Raw genomic sequence first — 20844 nt, 5'->3', positions numbered from 1 at the left:
TAAATCCAGGACCTTGCACATGCTAAGAAAGCACTCTATCACTGAACATCCCCAGATATTTTTCTTAATTTTTATTTTAAAACAAGTTTCTGCTCCTTTGCCCAAACTAACCTCAAATTTGGAATCCTACTGCCTCAGCTACCTAAATAGCTAGAATTACAGGTGTGGGTCATCACACCTCACCCTCACCGATTTTTTTAAACAAAGTTACAAATACAATTCAATGGGAAGGATTTCCTTGTCAACACAGGGAGCTGCAACAAATTAGATGTCCAATAACAAAATAAATGAATACCAAACTAAATCTTATAACTTATACAAAAATTAATTCAAACTGGCTAAGAAATGTGTCACACACTTATAATCCCAGTTACTCACGAGGCTGAGGCAAGAGGACAATAAGTTTGCGGTCAGCCTTGGCAACTTAGTAAGATACTGTCTTAAATAAAAAATTAAAAGGGCTGGGGATGTAGTTCAGTGGGTTCAATCCCCACTCCTTAAAAAAATGTTCAACATCATTAGCTATTAAGAAAATACAAATTAAATTCTGGTAGATTACACATCTATCAAAATACCTAAATATAAAATAGTGACACTACCAAATGCTAATAAGAAAGTAAAGAAACTTGATTACTCAAACATTGCTGATGGGAACCCAGTAGACACACTCTAGAAAACAGGCAGTTTCTCATAAAAGCTATACAGAATTACCATATGACCTAGCAATCGAATTCCTGGACATTTATGCCAGAAGTAGAAACTTATGTTCACATGAAACCTAGAAAGATAAGTTCATAACAGTTTTACTTGCCATAGCTTAAAAACTAGACATAATCCAGATGTCCTTCAACAGGTGAGGGTTAAACAAACTGTACATCCACAGCCCTGCACACTGCTCAGCAATAAAAAAGAATGAACACGGAACAATTTGGATGAATCTCCACAAAATTATGCCTAGGACAAAAAGTCATCTCATCATCATATGGTATGATTCTGTTTAAGCAACATTCTGGAAATGACAAAATTCCTGTAATGGAAAGCTGATTCGTAGTGCAGGAGTTAGGAATGGGGAGGTGGTAGAAGTGAGCTACACTTTTATTAAACAAAAAGGAGTCTTATGGTGATGCAACTTTCTGTATCTTGATCAAGGCAACAGATACACAAATCTACAAAGTAACAAAATTGCATGGAACTAAACATACACACACACAAAGTAAAAGTGGGGATATCTGAATAAGATTGGTGACTTCATCAATGACAACATCCTGGTTGTGATAATACACTAGAGTTTTGGAATACGTAACCATGGGGGAACTTATGGAAAGGGTATACGATTTGCCTGTATTATTTCTTACAAGTGCATGTATAGCTATAATTATGTCAAAATAAAAACTTTAATCTAAAAACATATTTTTAAACAATGGTGTTAGGGCTGGGCATGGTGGTGCAAACCTATAATTCCAGTGACTCAGAAGCAGGAGGATCTCAAGTTCAAAAACAGCTTCAGCAACTGAGCAAGGTCTTAAGCAACTTAGCAAGACCACGATGCAAAATAAAAATGCACCCCTGGGTTCAGTCCCTGGTACCAAAAAAATAAATAAATAAAAGTGTAGAAGAGAAGAAAAAGGGAAAGAAAGTCTGTTGGTCCATGAGAATACTGAGCAATAGTAAATATTCTGATATTTACTTCATAATCCAGAATTCCAAGGGGGAGACAGTCTTTTCCAGATAGTAGTTCTATGAGGACTTGGTATAAGACAGAGAATTGGAGCTGCTGAATATTCTGGGTTCTAAGACTGAAGTAGGGCTCCATCATTCAATAAAGAGGCAAGACTGTAAAGTCCTCTCATCAAACTGTGACACGTTCTCTGATTGAGAGGTGGCCAAGCAGACAACCCAAACCTGCTATTTTAATGCAATTAGCTGTCAGCAGTGAATAATTGCAGAAACACCTAGAACAAGGTGAGGAAGCCTCAACACAAGGGTGTATGCTCTTAGATTAGCCAAGTACTCCTCCCTCCTCTAAGGTACTGCCTTCATTCAAGAGTATGGAGAGGGAGGAGTGTGCTCTAGTTGGGAAAGAGATTGAATGTATACAGAAGTACTGTGCTGGTAGGGAAAAAAACAAAGCTATGCGGAAGAAAAGAATACTCCCTCCTCTTGAAATATGCTCTGCTTCCCTTTTTCTACTTTTACTTTGTTTGCATTCTTTTTTCATTCTCTCCATTTTTTTGTTTTTGGGGGGAAGGAGGTGAGGGAGTGCTAGAGTTCGAATCTAGGGTCTCATGCCTACAAGGTAAGCAAGCACTTTAACACTGGGCTGTACCCCCAGCTCCTCCTTTGCATTCTTGCTTCTGCTTATTGACTTCTCAATTGTCACTTCTCTCTTATTGCTCTCATCACAGTTTCCTAACTTATTATTTCCCCTTATTCCTTTACATCATCTTCTTTATAGTGCCCTGACTAATCTAGGCAGAATTCTGAAGGGGTAGAGGTATTCACAAAATCATGGATTCCTAAAACTTTAAGGTAGGTAAACATCAAAACTCATATACTCACACATTACACACAGGAAAAATAAGGTACACAAAAGAGAAATAAATGTCATTCAGAGGACTTTCAGCAAGTGGAACTTGAGCCTGGGACCCACTAGGACAGATTTCTTAGTTTTCTATTTAATTATTATAGTTTTGTAGTTGGGATCATCCCAACAAACACATACATGCATGGAATTCGATTTCAGTTCATGATCTCCCCTTTTCCCTCCCCCCAGATTCCTTAATTTTCAAAAGACTAGTAGAAAGAGTGATATCTTTTGTAGTCAAAACAGTCAAGAGTCTGGTGAGGTGGCACACACCTGTAATCCCAGTGACTCAGGAGGCTAAGACAGAAGAATACCAAGTTCAGGTCAGCCTGGGAAACTTAATGAGACCTGCCTCCAGATAAAAAAATAACTGGGTATGGTGGTGCATGCCTGTAATTCCAGCTATTTGGGAGAATGAGGCAGGATTGCAAATTTGAGGCTAGCACTGGCAACTTAGTAAAACCCTGTCTCAAAAGTTAAAAATAAGAAGGGCTGGGGGTGTAGCTCAGTGGTAGAGCATCCTTGGGTTCAACCCCAGTACCACAGAAATAAATCAATAAATAAGGCTTGGGGAATGTAGGTCAGTCGTAGAAGGCTTATATAGCATGCACAAGGCCCTGTCTACGTTCAATCCCTAGTATCAAAAAAAAAAACAAAAACAAAAAACCAAAAACATGGTAAGAGAAATGAAAGCAATGTGGTGAAACAGGTGATTATGCTCTGTTGTCAACAACATTATCACGTTACAAACCAGAGTTATAAACTAGCCAGTTGCTTCTGTGGTAGGATTTAGGCAGAAGGAAAGTTTAAAGAAATTAAATTCCTAAGAGGCAACTCTTCTTTTTTTTTTTTGACTGTGAATTCTTTTAAATGCACTGGCATCCATTCTTTCAAGACATAAATGCTCTAGGGAAAAACTGAACACACCAGAGTTCACACTGAGGATGAGAACAGAAATCAGCCCATTTGAGTTTTAAAACAAAACAAAACACACTTGCGTTTCAGGAAAATATCCAAAGGCATATTCATTTATTACAGGGTTCCCCTGTTGGTATCAAAGACCTTCTGAAATTTCAAAGCATAGGACACTGGCAACAAGCACCAAAACAGGAGATAACCTCTTTTTGGATGAGAGAAACTATTGCATGAGAATGAAGCTCCTTAAGGTAAGGAAAAGCTGCTGTCAGCACCACCAAAGGCATCTTGATAACCAATTGCTGACCCAAATCTTTCCTACTTACATGGAACAGTGGAAAGTGCCAACAGGGTTCTCACGACGGATGTCTTCGTATTCCTCATATATCCCCCGCTTTTGCCTGGTGTTAACATAGTCTACCAACTCTTGGATAGTCATGGCGTGGGGACCTGGAACATGTACTGAGTCCCAGTCTAAGGCAGGAGGGAGGGAGAACAGGATGATCTCATCGAAGGGATCTGGGTGGCCGTTCACCTGGGGTAGGAACTGGAAATTCCAAGTGGCGAGATCAATTTTGACGTACCCACCCAGGTTTTCTGGAAGGCACTCCCTGGGTAGATGCTGGGTAACCTCAGATGTCTTTAATATTTGAATCTAGAAGGCCAGAAAGAACCATGTTGAGTATTGGGGCAGGAAGAGGGGCACAGATCATGAAGATAAAGAACAAATGTGTTTATTTGAATTTGGGAACTGAGTTGACATGTGCTTGAAAAACCAGGTGTATTTATAAGAGAAGTAGACTACATTTCACTGCTAGGATTAAGTCCAAAGAATTTCTCAGCTAAAAGTTTAAATTTTGAGAATGTGTATCAAATTCACTTTTGGCAATAAAAAAAAAAAAAAAAATTTCACTTTTGAGAGGCCCTGCTATATATGCCTTCTAAAAGAAAGCTAAAGGGAACAAAGGCTTTATATATATTATTAACAAGGCTTCCCAGTACTATCCTCATGCTGGTATTCTTTTTGACCACTAACAATGCATAGGTAGTGGTTATTTTTGTCAACCCCATACTGAGGCTACCAATTCTAAGCCTGTTACCTATGTTTTACTCACAGCTTGGTATGGGTATTCTCAAATACAGATTTCTACAAAAGCAAGACAAGACCAACCACCCATAGTCAGGGTAGAAAAATGCTAGAAAAGTCATCATAATACTTAAGTCTGTACTCTGCTTGGCATGTTCTGCTGGACCAAGATAGCCTACCTAGATAGTTCTGAGAATTTCTCTGGAGCGTGAATGCTGTTCTTCCTAAAAGCTTATCTCACTTGCTGTTGCCTCTTCTGGGAATGCCCTCCTTTCCTCCTCTACCTCCTCAAGGACCAGTTCATTGTTCACCTCCTCTGTGAAGCCCTTCTTGACCACCTGAGGCAATGTTCTCCTCTATGCTCCTTCAAAGTCAAAGTCTTCTCCCAAGTGTACCTTTGTGGCCTCTATGAGAACTGTGAGTTCCTTGAAGGTAAGGAATATCTCACTCATTGTTTAATTCCCAGGGCTGAATGCCTGGACTACACAGGATGCTCAATAGATGTTGAGTGTATATATGAATGTATAATCAAAGGGGTCTGGGTGGCTGTTCACCAGGGGTAGGAACTGGAAATTCCAGTGGCAAGATTAATTTTGATGTACCTACTCAGGTTTTCTGTGTAAGAACATAAATAAGTAGTCTTCTCAGAGAGTTCTTTTAGGAGAGATCTCTCAGGCTGTGACTCATTAGGTCTCTACCTAACTTGTAGAGTACTAAACAATCGTCACGTTCCCCTCTGACACAAGTCACCTCAGCTATAAAGATCTGCATTATTCATTTAACTTAATAATTCCTAGCCACAAAACAAAACAAAACAAAAAATCTCTGATAATATTTCTTAAAAAAAAAAAAAAAACCAGGAGTGGCAGTACATGCCTGTAATACAACTGACTTGGGAGGCTAACACAGGAAGACAGCAAGTTGGAGGCCAGCATGGGCAACTTAGTGAGACCTTGTCTGAAAATAAACAGGGTTGGGAATATATTTCAGTAGTAGAGCACCTCTGGGTTGAAACCCTAATGTCAAAAAACAAAATAACCTAAAAAAAGACTTTATTAATTTTACCCATTATGCCAGTGTTTCATATGTCCTTTCTTTCAAGGGTTAAAATCAGTGACTGAGACTATAATCTTTTAGTCCTGAAGCACTCCTGAAATTATAATAGAATTAAAGTAATTTGCAAACACCCTTTTGAAACTAGAAGTAACAAGTTCTTTTAAGACAAAGTACCAGGAAAAAAAGTAGGAAGAAATATATTGAGGGACTCTCCCTCTCCACCCTGCTGAATGGTACTTCCAGGTGAACAAAGTCTAGCACCAGCTCAACTAATGTAATTAAATTAAATATTGATTTTCAATTCTTGGGTTTTTTGTCTTTGTTTTTGTTTGGGTAGTAAGGATTGAACTCAGGGACTCATGTATGCTAGGCATGGGCTCTACCATGCCCTAAAATGCTTTTAAATATTGAAAGCCTGTGTAGGACTATGGTAAATTTCGGAAATAGCAGCAATCTTTAAATGACCTCCAGGATACATTCCTTCAGTACGTTTTTTTACACCCCCAGTACTATCTTATGCAAGGTGCCGTGGAAGGAAAGCGCTAGATAAACTGTGGTCAGTTCGTAATACAAGGGGATTATAGAATAGTGAGGAAGGCTGTCTGTTCCAAGCTGATGAATGAATGATATACAGAACAGGTGTGAATACACTAATAGAAGTAGAAAGGATTTTAGAAGACAAGCCAGGAGAGTTTTTTGACAGCAGAAAATTAATTGACAGGATTCCAACAGCAGAAATGGGAATGTTCTTATCCACCTTCAGATAAGAAAAGGCTAACTTGTCTTACCCTCTCCCTGACTTTGTCCTTCAGAAGGAGGCTGATGATGGAATAGGGTACACGAAACCATATTGGTGCTCCCACAATCAGCACCTTCTTCAATCGAGCTGGAAATGCTCCCTGTAGAGAAAAACGTATGAGGATTTAAGCCTAATGGGACCCATAACTGTTCAAGCCCCAAATTTAGATTTTCAGTACATCTCCCCATTCTTACCCAACAGGGGGAGTGTACAGACTAATTCCAGTTTTTTCTCAATAAGTAGAGGAAAAGTGGTTAAAAGAAATTAGGTGAGAGATAGGAGAGATCCAAGATGCTAGACTAGAGGGAGGCTGCATTCCTTGTCGCTCCATAACTCAGGTTTCAAGGAGAGGATATCTGTTTCTTGATGAGGCAGTTTTTGCTGCTCATGGATGCCCTGCTGTTTATCCCATTTGTCAACTGTGATCAGCTGAATTCTGTCAGCATACTGACTACTTTTTGAGTGCAGATTACTCACTGCTAGAGCCTACCATCCGCCATTTACCTGCCTCTTGCTGGTCCATCGACTGCCTTTCACCTATCCATCACCCACCGCCAGAGATTCACCTGCCAAACGTACAATAGCAGCCAACAGACTGACCGCACACTGCCAGTGGAGCGATAACAGCCTGCTGTTGCCTGGAAGTTCACTGTCACAGTACCTGCAGGTTTGATTACACGTGGCTGCTGCCATTTTGAGACAACAGCCAAGACCTTAGGACCCCTGGCCAGACTGACTGAACCCCGCCTACAGGATCCTGCAACCAGACCTACCACACCTGGCCTGTAGGACCCCTGCCCGACCAACTGCACCCAGCCTCCAGGACTTCCAGCCAACCATGCCCATACCCCGACCTGCAGGTCTCCATTTGCCAACACATTTGGAAGCCAGAACTGTAATCTTGGATAATCCTGGAAGCGGTATCTCCCATCTTTAGGTGAGGCAAATCTCATCCTGAGACGCCTGCTGGAGACTGGAACCTCATTGTCAGGTACCTCTCAAACATCAGGCTACTGAAGACTGGGAGGTTTGAATACTATATGACTGTTATAGTGTAGATTTTATTTCCCTCCTTATTGAAAAATTTTAAGTTTTTCTTTACTTTTCTCACTCTGTTCTCTTTTGTTTACCTGTTCCCTCAGTTTCTCTTTCTCCCTTTTCACATGCTAACAACCAACTTCTTTTGGTTATACTTTCATTCTTTCTACCATTTAGAACTTCTATATACTTTTTCCTTATCCCATTAACAGCTACATCCTACACCCCTCCCCATCCTCTTTGTCCTCCATTAGAAACTGCAGAACTTATTGCAAATCTATTTGTTAAACTGTAGATAGTAACTGAACTCATTCTGTTTATTATGACAATACTGTTAACATCCTCATAGGGGCTATTTGGCTTAGGGTTGCATATTGTCTGTACTGGGCACTGCTAATATTGATCTCCCCCTCGAAGAAAAGGATTTGGAAACCTGTAGGGTCACTATAAGCCTATAGGGGGAAAACTGCAATACCACAGATCTGCACTGCTAGAGGGGAAGATACATGAACAACATGAAAAAACAAGGGAAGAAAATGATCCAAAAAAACCCTTAGATTCTATATTAATAAAACCCAGTGACAGTATGGTAGAAGAAATGTCAGAAAAGGAGCTCAGAATATACATAATTAAAATGATTCGTGAAGCAAAGGATAAGATAAGAGAGCAAATGCAGGCAATGAATGATCACTCCAATAAGCAGTTGAAGAGCAACTGCAGGAAGCAAAAGATGATTTCAACAAAGAGATAGAGATTCTCAAAAAAAAAAAAAAAAGGAAGTCCTTGAAATGAAAAAAACAATAAACCAAATAAAAAACTCAATGGAAAGCAACACCAACAGACGAGACCACTTGGAAAACAGAGCCTCAGACAATGAAGACAAAATATTTAATCTTGAAAATAAAGTTGCCCAAACAGAGAAGATGGTAAGAAATCACGAACAGAATCTCCAAGAACTATGGGACATCATGAAAAGATCAAATTTAAGAATTATCAGGATTGAGGAAGGCACAGAGATACAAACCAAAGGAATGAACAACCTATTCAATGAAATAATGTCAGAAAATTTCCCAAACCTGAAGAATGAAATGGAAAATCAAATTCAAGAGGCTTAGACAACACCAAATGCACAAAATCACAACAGATCCACACCAAGGTACATTATAATGAAAATGCCTAACATACAAAATAAAGATAGGATTTAGAAGACTGCGAGAGAAAAGCTTCAGGTTACATATAGGGGGAAACCAATACAGATATCAGCAGATTTCTCAGCCCAGACTCTAAAAGCAAGAAGGGCCTGGAACAACATATTTTAAGCTCTGAAAGAACATGGTTCCCAACCAAGAATCCTACATTCAGCAAAACAAACCTTCAGAGTTGAAGATGAAATAAAATCCTTCCATGATATACAAAAGTTAAAAGAATTTACAAATAGAAAGCCTGCGCTACCGAATATTCAACAACATACTCCAAGAGGAGAAAATGAAAAACAACAATGTAGGACAGCAAAGGGAGGAACTATTTTAAAGGAAAAACCAATCAAAGGAGAAACCAAGTCAACTTAAAAACCTAAAATAAGCCCAAATGACTGGGAATACAAATCATATCTCAATAGTAACCATGAACGTTAATGGTCTAAACTCATCAATCAAAAGACATAGCCTGGCAGATCGGATTATAAAGAAAGACCTCACCATATGCTGCCTTCAAGAGACTCATCTCATAGAAAAAGACATCCACAGACTAAAGGTGAAAGAATGGGAAAAAAAAAAAAAAAAAAAAAAAAAAAAAACAACCACACACACGAACTCAGTAAAGAAGTGGGGGTTTCCATCCTTATTTCAGATAAAGTGAATTTCAAGCCAAAGTTAGTCAGAAGGGATAAAGAAGGACATTTCATATTGCTTAAGGGAAACATAAATCAGGAAGACATAATGATCGTAAATATTTATGCCCCAAACAACGGTGCATCCATGTACAAATCCTTCTCAATTCCACAAATCAAATAGACCACAACACAATAATTCTGGGTGACTAACATACCGCTGTCACTACTGGATAGATCTTCCAAACAAAAACTAAACAAAGAAACCATAGGACTCAATAACACAATCAATAACTTAGACTTAACAGACATATATACAATATTGCATCCATTGATGAGCAAATTCACTTTCTTCTCAGCAGCACATGAGCCTTCTCAAAAATAGAACATATGTTATGCCATAAAGCAGCCCTTAATAAATGCAAAAAATAGAGATACTACCCTGTATTCTATCAGATCATAATGGAATGAAATTAGAAATCTATGACAAAATAAAAAATAAGTTACTCCAACACCTGGAGACTAAATAATATGCTATTGAATGAAGCATGGATGATAGAAAACATCAGGGAGGAGATAAAAAAAATTCTTAGAGGTAAATGAGAATGATGATACAACATATCAAAATTTCTGGGACACTATGAAAGCAGTACTAAGAGGAAAATTCATTGCATTTGAGTGCATTCAAGAAAAGAATAAAAAGTCTACAATTAAATGACCTAACATTACAGCTAAAAGCTCTAGAAAAAGAACAGAACAACACCAAAAGTAGCAGAAGACAGGAAATAATTAAAATAAGAGCTGAAATCAATGAAACTGAAACAAAAGAAGCAATTCAAAAAATTGACAAAACAAAAAGTTGGTTCTTTGAAAAAGTAAACAAAATAGACAAACCCTTAGCCACACTAAAAAGAGAAGAGCGAAAACTCAGATTACTAAAATTCATGATGAAAAAGGAAGTATCACGACAGACACCACTGAAATACATAACATAATGAGAAGCTACTTTGAAAATCTGTATTCCAACAAAACAGAAAATACTGACGACATTGACAAATTTCTAAAGACATATGATCCTCCCAAACTGAACCAGGAGGACATACACAATTTAAACAGATCAATATCAAGTAATGAAATAGAAGAAGCCATCAAAAGCCTACCAACCAAGAAAAGTCCAGGACCAGACGGATTCTCAGCCAAGTTCTTCAAGAGCTTCAAAGAAGAACTCATTCCAATACTTCTCAAAGTATTCCAGGAAACAGAAAAGGAGGGAACCCTACCAAACTCGTTCTAGGAAGCTAATATCACCCTCATACCCAAACTAGACAAAGACACATCAAGGAATGAAAATTTTATATCCTTGATATAAAACCATTATCCTTGATGAATATAGATGCAAAAATCCTTAACAAAATCCTGGCAAACCATATTCAAAAACATATTAAGAAGATAGTGCACCACAATCAAGTGGGGTTCATCCCGGGAATGCAAGGTTGATTCAAAATCCGTAAATCAATATATGTAATCCATCATGTCAGTAGACTTAAGGATAAGAATCATATGGTTATTTCAATTGACACAGAAAAAGTGTTCAACAAAATACAACACCCCTTCATGCTCAAAACACTAGAAAAAATAGGGATAGTAGGAACATACCTCAACATTGTAAAGGTTATTTATGCTAAGCCCATGGCCAACATCATTCTTAATGGAGAAAAACTGAAAGCATTCCCTTTAAAAACAGGAACAAGGGGCTGGGGAGATAGCTCAGTTGGTAGAGTGCTCACCTTCCAAGCACAAGGCCCTGGGTTCAATGCCTAGCACCGCAAAAAAAAATAAAAAATAAAAACAGGAACAAGAGAGGGATGCCTTCTTTCACCACCTCTATTCAACATCATCCTTGAAATACTAGCCAGAGCAATTAGACAGACTAAAGAAATTAAAGGGATATGAATAGGAAAAGAGGAACTCAAGCTGTCACTATTTGCTGATGACATGATTCTCTATTTAGGATCCAAAAAACTCCTCCAGAAAACTTCTAGACTTCATAAATGAATTCAGCAAAGAAGCAGGATATGAAATCAACATGCATAAATCTAAAGCATTTTTATTCATAAGCAATGAAACATCTAAAAGGGAAATGAGGAAAAACAACTCCATTCACAATAGCTTCAAAAAAATAAAATACTTGGGAATCAATCTAACCAAAAAGGTGAAAGATTTCTACAATGAAAACTACAGAACATTAAAGAAAGAAATTGAAGAAGACCTTAGAAGATGGAAAGATCTCCTGTATTCTTGGATAGGCAGAATTAACATTATCAAAATGGCCATACTTCCAAAGGTGATATACAGATTTAATGCAATTCCAATTGAAATCCCAATGACATTTCTCATAGAAATAGAAAAAGCAATCATGAAATTCATCTGGAAGAACAAAAGACCCAGCCAGAATAGCCAGAGCAATCCTGGGCAGGAAAAGTGATGCAGGAGGTATCACAATACCAGACCTTAGGCTCTAGTACAGAGTAATAGTAACAAAAATAGCATTGTATTGGCACCAAAATAGACAGGTAGACCAATGGTACAGGATAAAAGACACAGAGACATACCCACATAACTACAGTTATCTCATACTAGACAAAGGTGCCAAAAACTTACAATGGAGAAAACAAATGGTGCTGGCAAAACTGGAAATCCATATGCAGTAAAATGAAACTAAACCCCTATCTCTCACCCTGTACAAAACTCAACTCAAAATGGACCTGAGACCTGAGACCCTTCACCAAGAAGAAGAAAAAGTAGGCCCAAATCTCCATCATGTTGGCTTAGGACAAGACTTCCTTAACAAGAGCCCCATAGCGCAAGAAATAAAAGCAAGAATCAATAAATGGGATAGATTCAAACTAAAAAGTTTTTTCTCAGCACAGGAAACAATCAATAATGTGAAAAGAGAGCCTACAGAGTGGGAGAAAATCTTTTCCGCACACATTTCAGACAGAGCACTCAGCTCCAAGGTTTATAAAGAACTTAAAAAACTTTACATACAAAATACAAAGAACCCAATCAATAAATGGGCTAAGGAAATGGGCAGACACTTAACAGAAGACGGTATACAGGTGATCAACAAATATATGAAAAAGTGATCGCCATCCCTAGTAATTAGAGAAATGTAAATTTTTTTTTTTTTTTTTTTTTTTTTTTTTTTTTTTTTTTTTTTTTTTTTTTTGCGGTACTGGGGATCGAACTGAGGGCCTTGTGATTGCGAGGCAAGCACTCTACCAGCTGAGCTATCTCCCCAGCCCGAGAAATGTAAATTAAAACCACCCTAAGATTTTATTAACTCCAATTAGAATGGTTATTATAAGAACACAAGCAATAGTAAGTGTTGGCATGGATGTGGGGAAAAAGACACACTCACACATTGCTGGTGGAGCTGCAAACTGGTGCAACCACTCTGGAAAGCAGTATGGAGATTCCTCAGAAAGCTTGGAATGAACCCACCATTTGACCCACCTATCCCACTCCTTGGTTTATACCCAAAGGACTTAAAATCAGCATACTACAGTGATGCAGCCAATCAATGTTCATAGCAGCTCAATTCACAACAGCTAGATTGTGGAACCAACCTAGATGCCCTTCAATTGATGAATGGATAAAGCATCTGTAGTATATATACACAATGGAATATTATTCAGCCATAAAAAATAATAAAATTATGGCATTTGCTGGTAAATGGATGAAGTTGGAAAATATCATGCTAAGTGAAATAGGCCAATCCCAAAAAAAAATCAAAGGCCGAATGTTTCCTCTGGTAAGTGCGTGACAATATATAACGAGGGCGGGTGGCAGGGAGAAGAGAAGAATGAAGGAACTTTGGAAGTGTAGAGGAAGATGGGGTGGAAGGGGGTGGAGGACAGAAAGATAGTAGAATGAAACAGACAGTATTACCCTATATATATGTATAATTACATGAATGGTGTGAATCTACATTTTGTACAGCCACGGAAATGAAAATTCGTACCCCATTTGTGAACAATGAATCAAAATGCAGTCTGTAAAAATAAAAAAATTTTAATAAAAATAAATTAAATTAAATTAAAAAAAAAAAAAAGAAATTACGTGAAGTGGTACAAGCCTATAATCTACCTATAATCCCAACAACTGGGTAGGCTGAGGCAGGAAGATCCAAAATTCAAGAAGAGCTCAAGTAATTTAGTAGACTCTGTCTCAAAATAAAAACTAAACCAAACATGGTGGCACAAGCCTGTAATCCCATCTACTGAGGAAGCAGAGGTAGAACTGCAAGCTCAAGGACAGTATAAACTTAGCAAGACCCTGTCTCAAAATGAAAAATAAAAAGGACTAGATATAGCTCAGTGGTAAAGCACCTCTGGGTTCAATTCCCAGTACTTAAATAAATAAATAAAATACAAACTAAAAAGGCCTGGGAGTGTAGCTCAGTAGCAGAGCAGCCCTGGTTCAAACCGTAGTTCAGTAAAAAACAAACAACAAAGTAATTAGAAGATGATTTACCTTTTAAATTAACAACGCTAGCTTCATGTTTACTACAGCTCTATGAATCAAAGAGTATTCTGAGTTTTCTTATCACATAGCATGTCAACACACATACTATTATCCCCAAAAAGTTCTACTTATTAAAATTACAAGTAAAGTTAGACTAGAAATAAATTGAACATAAAAGAAACAACTCTTTTCATAACTTGCATTTAATCTGATATCTGCATATGTAACATCATATTTTTATCCATTTCTTCATCTGTAAATTCATTCAATCTATAAATCTAACCTAGCCTGGGTATGTAGCTCAGTGGTAGAGAATAAGCTTAGCATGTAAACACCTTGGATTTGACCCCCAGCAACACAAAATAAATAAACAAACACATATGTCCGAGTGTGCACAAAGGCAAATGACGTTCGAAAAAAAGGAACTGGTCTATACAAAACTTAAGGATGATAAACGATTCATTCCTAACTTGGTTTCATTTGGTATTTCAATGTTCCAGCCCTTCTCAGATGCAGGATTGATGTAATATTGGCATTCTAACCATGAGGAAAGTATTTCCAAAGAATCATAAAAAGAGGAAATTGTAACTAAAAATCTTTTACCTTTTTTTTTTTTTTTTTTTTTTTTTTTTTTAAGTCTGTACCCTTTCTGACACTTTCAAAAGACTAATTCTCAGTCAGGCGCAGTGGCACTACCAAAAATCTCTGCTACTTGGGAGACTAAGGCAGGAAGAGCGCAAGTTCTATGCCAGCCTGGGACACCTAACAAGACCCTGTCTCAAAATAAAAATTAAAAAGGCTGGGGGATGCAGTTCAGACGTAGAGTGCCCTGGGTTCAATTCCTAGTACTGCGTGCGCGCGCACACACACACACACACACACACAGGACTAATTCTCAGTCACGTACAGTGGCACACACCTGTGATCTCAGCTACTGGAGAGGCCAAAACAAGAGGATCACAAGCTCCAACCAGCCTATGCAACTTAGCAAGACCCTGTCTCAAAATAAAAATAAAAAGGGCCGGGGATGTAACTCAGTGGTAAAGTTCCCCGAGTTCAATCCCCAGTACCGGGGGAGAAAAAGAAGGGGGAAAAAAAAAAAAAAAAGGCTAGATCTCAATTTGACATATTACTCTGTTCTTTCCAGTTACTGTTCAGTACACTAATTTAGAGAATTCAAATGCTCCCTATGGAGAACGGACAGCACTCATAACAAAATACTCCAAAGGCCTCTTCACTAAATCTGAGAAACTACCTTTTATAATTTTTTTTCAAAATAGTAATGATTTGGGGGCTGGGGTTGTAACTCAGTGGTAAGCGCTCGCATAGCATATGTGAAGCATTAGGTTCAATCCTCAGCACCACAAAAAAAAAAAAAAAAAAAAAAGTAAATAAATAAAATGAAAAGGTATTGGGTTTATTTACAACTAAAAAAAATTTTTTTAAAGATGCAATGATTTATACTAATAGGCCCTTTAACTGCCAGATTTAAAAAATTTCTGAAAAAATACCTGTATTTCCACAAAAAGATATATAGAAAATAGATGCCACTGTCTTCTTCCTCACAGCAAACTGCTACAGACCCAGGCCTAGTCCATTTAAATGACTTTATGGCACCCTCAGTTCTGCTACTGGTAGAATTTCAAATGGAGAAAACCTTTAGAAAGGCATCTGGCATTATAAATCCTTAAAATTGTGCATGCTCTTTGATCAATTCAATTCTGACCCTCTATCCTAAGGAAATAACCAGAAACACACATTTATTTTTAAAAAAATATTTATTACATTTTTTAAATATAGTAAATGGGATTTGAACTCAGGGCTTCATACACGGTAAGCATATGCTCTACCACTAAGCTACATCCCAAGCCCCCGAACCTTTACTTTGATGGTTAAAAGTAACACTTCAAAACTGAAAAGAAAATATATGTCCAAAAATAAGCAGTAATTAATGAAATGGTATATCTTACAATAGAATGTTATATAACATTACAATGAAGATTCCAAATAATTCCTCACAACATAATCTTAAACTAAACTAGATCAAAACTATAATTTTAAAGTCAGGCACAGTGGCACAAGACTGTAATGGGAGCAACCCAGGAGGGTAAGACACTCCTGTCACAAGTTCAAGGCCAGTCTTAGCAACTTAGTAGGGCTCTAAGTAACTCAGCAAGATCCTGTCTCAAAATAAAAAATAAAAAGAAATAAAAAGAGTTAGTGGGCCTGGGGATATTGCTCAGTTGGTAGAGTGCCTGCCTCGCAAGCACAAGGCCCTGGGTTCAATCCCCAGCACCGCAAAAAAAAAAAAAAGAGTTAGTGACATGGCTGAGTGGTTAAGTGCCCTTGGTTTCAATCCCTGGTTCAATCCCAGGCAAGCACCCCTGGGTTCAATCCCCAGTAGCAACATACATACATGTATGCAAGCATACATAAATAAAACTATAATTTTGTTTTTAATTCCCAGCAGGAAGTGGTAGCCTCTAGACCCAGGATCACAAGTTCAAGGTCAGTCTGGGCAACTTAGGGTAACCCTATCTCAAAAAATTAAAATAAAGGACTAGGGATGTAGCTCTATGACAAAAGTGCTTATCTAGTACATTCTAAGGCCCTGAGTTCAATCCCCAGTGCTATAAAAATAAATAAATTTAAAAATTAAAGGGCTGGGGATATAGCTCAGTTGGTAGAGTGCTTGCCTTATAAGCACAAGGCCCTGGGTTCAATCCCTAGCACCGGAAAAAAATAATAATAATAATAAAAAAATAAATAAAAAGTAAATAGTTATAAAATAATTTAAAAGGAAAAACTAAACTGATCTTGATGGTATTATTTAAACCTGAGGACAAAGTGAATAAAGCAGAAATACGGTTAGACAGTTAACTAAATTATCAAAGGTATAATAAATCACCAGGATATTGTGATTTTGTTAAAGCTAACAAAGAGAAAGTCTAAATTGGAGGAAAAGACTAAAAAATGTACTCTGTGGTAGAACATACACTTGGCATACAGGAGGCTCTGGGTTCAATTCCAACCACCATTAAAAAAAAAAAAAAAAAAAATGCCAGGCACAGTGGCACACGCTTATAATCCTGGCTGCTCAGGAGGCTAAGGCAGGAGGATCGCGAGTTCAATGTCAGCCTCAGCAATTTAGCCAGGCCCTAAGCAACTCAGCGAGACCCTGTCTCTAAATAAAATACAAAAAAGGGCTGGGGATATGGCTCAGTGGTTAAGTGCCCCTGAGTTCAATCCCAGGTACAAAAAAAAAAAAAAAAAAAAAAAAAAACAATCTGGGGACTGGAGATATTTAATACATAAAACCAGAAGAAAAAGCAGCAACTGACATAAGAAAAAAGTCAGATCCCTCTAAGTCATACTTAAAAAAAGATCTTAGCTTTCTACTGTTATTGTTTTTGGTACTGGGGATTGAACCCAGGGGCATTTTACCACTAAGCCACACTCCCAGGCCTTTTTTATTTTGAGATAGGTTCTCATTAAGTTGCTTAGGGTCTTGTTAAGTTGCTGAGGCTGGCCTCCAACTTGTAATCCTCCTGCCTCAACCTCCCAAGTCACTGGGATTATAGGCATGCACCACCTCTCCTGGTTCAGACAAAATTCTTATATGATAAAAGCAAAAACTTTCCAGGCTTGGTAGTACCACCAACTCAGGAGGCTGAGGCAAGAGGATCACAAATTCAAGGCTGGCCTGGGCAACCCAGCCAGACCCTGTCTCAAAATAAAAAATTTAAAAAAGGGCTGCAGATGTACCTCAGTGGTAGAATGCCACCAAGTTCAATCCTAGTAAAACACATGTATGTGCACACACGTATATATACACACATACACACTTTAAGAAAAAAAAGGTTTAAAATTTTAAAAGAAAATATTGCCTTGGGGCTGGGGTTGTAAATCAGTGGTAGAGCCCATGCCTAGCACCTGTAAGGTACTGGGTTTGATCCTCAGCATCATATAAAAATAAATAAATAAATAAAATAAAGGTATTGTGTCCACCAACGACTAAAAACAAACATTAGAAAAAAAAAGAAAACAATGCCTTAAAAAGTTAAAAATAGAATTAACATATAACCCAACAAATTCCACTTCCAGGACTAGAAATGTAGTTCGGTGTCAGAGCAGACATGTGTCTCTGGGTTTCATCCTTGGTATGGCAAAAATAAATAAATAAATTCATGCTTGAGGTTTTGGTTTCAATCTCCAGCACCATGAAATAATAATTCCACTTCTAAATATACACCCAAAAGAAACTAAGCATGGACTCATCCAGATGCATACACACCAGTGTTCACAACAGTCAAAAGGTGAGAACAAGCAAGTATTCATTAACATGACTAGAGAAACAAACTGTACATACACAAAATATTATTCAGCCTGAGAAAGGAATGAAATTCTAATCATGCAACAATATGGGTGAACCTTGAAATCATTATGCTAAGATAAACTAGAGACAAAAGGAAAAATATTGTAATCATCTCACTTATATGAGTACCTATAAATGGCAAATTCACAGAAAGAAAGTAGAATAGAGATTATCTAGAGCCAAACAAAAAAGGGACTAGAAAGATATTATTTGGTCTGGGTGCAGAGGTGCACACCTGTAATCCCAGTGGCTTGGAAGGCTGAAGCAGGAGGATCACAAGTTCAAAGTCAGCCTTAGGCCCTAAGCAAAGTAGTGACACCCTGTCTCAAAAAAAAAAATAAAAAGGGCTGGTAGGGGCCGGAGATATAGCTCAGTTGGAAGAGTGATTCCAACAAGGCCCTGGGTTCAATCCTCAGCACTGCAAAACAAACAAACAAACAAAAAAAAAGTGGGGTGGGGGTCGTGTGGGGGCTGGTGTGGCTCAATGGTTAAGCACCCCTGAGTTCAATCCCTGGTACCAACAAAAAGAAAAGAAAGATACTATTTAATGGGTACAGTGTTGCTGTTCATGATGATGAAAAGGTTCTGAAAACAGATAGTGGTTATGGCTGCAATATAACATATTTAAAGCCAATGAACTAAAAATGGTTTTAAATGAGCCAATCATGGTGACACATGCCTCTAATTCAAGCAACTGGGGAGGTTTAGGAGGAGGATTGCCAAATTCAAGGCCAGGCATGAACAACACAGTCAGACCCTCTCTCAAAATAAAATAAACATTGCTGAAGATGAAACTCAGTAATAGATCACTTGCCTAGTATTTTCAAGGCCCCTGGATCAAATCCCAGCACTTCAATTAAAAAAAAAAAAAAAAAAAAAAGAAGAAGAAGAGGAAGAGAAATGAAAAAAGAAGAGGAAGAAGAGAAATTATTAGGGGAAAAAAGGTCTAAGAAGACTCCTTAGCCCTGGATCCCAAGTTTGAGGCCAGCCTCAGCAACTTAGTTGAGACCATCTAAAAATTAAAGAAAAAGTAAAAAGTAGGGCAGGGAGGACTCTTTGCTAAGGCAATCAAGAAAAAATGGAGGAAAAACAAAAGATTGAGAAATATGGCTCTAGAGACTCTTATGCACTTCACCAAAAGACATATATAAAAATGTTCATTTCAAAAAGACAGACAGCTGGGTATGGTAGTACATGCCTTTAATCCCAGGGACTCAGGAGGTTAAGGCAGGAGGATCACAAGTTCAAAGCCACAACAGCAATTTAGGGAGGCCCTAAGCAATTTAGTCAGACCCTTTCTCAAAATAAAAAATAAAAAGGGTTAGGGATGTGGCTTAATGGTTAAGCATCCCTGGGTTCAATGCACAGTTCCACAAAAAGAGAAAGAGAGAGAGAGAGAGAGAGAGAGAGAGAGAGAGAGAGAGAGAGAGAGGGGGAAGAAGAAGGAAGAAGGAGGAAGAAGGAGGAAGAAGGAGGAGGAGGAGGAGGAGAAGGAGGAGGAAGAAGATTTATAGCAGTACTATTTGCAAGAAGAAAATTAGGAAACAATCTGAGGCGCTATCAATAAGAGAGTACATAAAACACCGGCATATTAATCAACAAATGAATAATGCAAAGAAAGTAATCCTTCAATCGATAAAAAGGAATGTATCACAGCTACTTACCAAAATAAGAATTTTAAAAACATAATGCTGAGTGAAAAAAACAGGTCCTAGAAAATAACATACAGTATATATTCTCTTCTTATGATTTCTGTTATAAAGTTGTAATATTAACTAAACATTTCTAAAAATCTAGTTTAGTAAAACTCCTAAGTGAGGTCCTAGAACATACTCTTACACCAAAGCTTTTTGAACAGCAGGCTGAAATCAATTTAGTTGGTCATGACTAACAATTTTTAAAAAGAGAAACACAAAGCCAGGCATGGAGGTGCATGCCTGTAATTCCAGCAGTTTGAGAGGCTAAGGCAGGAGGATCACAAGTTCAAGGCCAGTCTCAGTAACTTAGCTAGACCTTGTCTCAAAATAAAATAAAGGACTCCAGATATAGGTCAGTGGTAGAATGCCCCGAGGTTAAATTCCCAGCACCACAAAAAAAAAAAAAGAAAAAGAATAATCATAGTAAGGGTGTTGTTTCTTTGGTGAAGCTTGTGGTTTTAGAGTGGCATGTATATCACATTACCCTTTTTTTTTTTTTTTTTTTTTTTTTTGGTACTGGGATTAAACCTAGGGATCTTTGCCTACTGATCCACATCCCAGTTCTTTTTTACATTTTATTTAGAGACAGGTTCTCGCTGAGTTGCTTAGGTCTTTGCTAAATTGCTGAGGCTGGCTTTGAACTCATGATCCTCCTGCCTCAGGCTCACAAGCCACTGGAATTACAGGTAATGACCAGCACGCCTGGCTACACATTACCTTTACACATTACCTTTTAAAGTTCAAAAAATAAAAAAAAAACAAGCTTGGCATAATGGGGCATAGGTAAAACTCCAGCAACCCAGGAGGTTAAGACATGAGGATTACAAATTCAAGACTAGCCTGTGCAATTTAGCAGGACTGGTTTTTTCTGTTGGTTTTTTTGGTTGGTTGGTTGGTTGGTTTTTTTGCGGTGCTGGGGATCGAACCCAGGACCTATG

The 20844-nt window shown here is 37.9% G+C and overlaps 1 protein-coding gene across 1 annotated transcript in view; it reads right to left on the bottom strand.

Moving 5' to 3' along the window:
• Nucleotides 1-20844, bottom strand: part of Ptpn9 (protein tyrosine phosphatase non-receptor type 9) — a 100689-nt gene that overhangs the window by 26401 nt on the left and 53444 nt on the right. The window contains 2 exon segments of the mRNA XM_047541573.1: nucleotides 3826-4154; nucleotides 6431-6541. Of these exon segments, the coding sequence (XP_047397529.1) occupies nucleotides 3826-4154; nucleotides 6431-6541 (440 nt within the window).

This window comes from Sciurus carolinensis, chromosome 2 (genome assembly GCF_902686445.1).
Source record: "Sciurus carolinensis chromosome 2, mSciCar1.2, whole genome shotgun sequence".
NCBI lineage: Eukaryota > Metazoa > Chordata > Mammalia > Rodentia > Sciuridae > Sciurus > Sciurus carolinensis.
The sequence above is the reverse complement of the archived record's forward strand: the minus strand, read 5'-3'. Positions and strand labels throughout refer to the sequence as shown.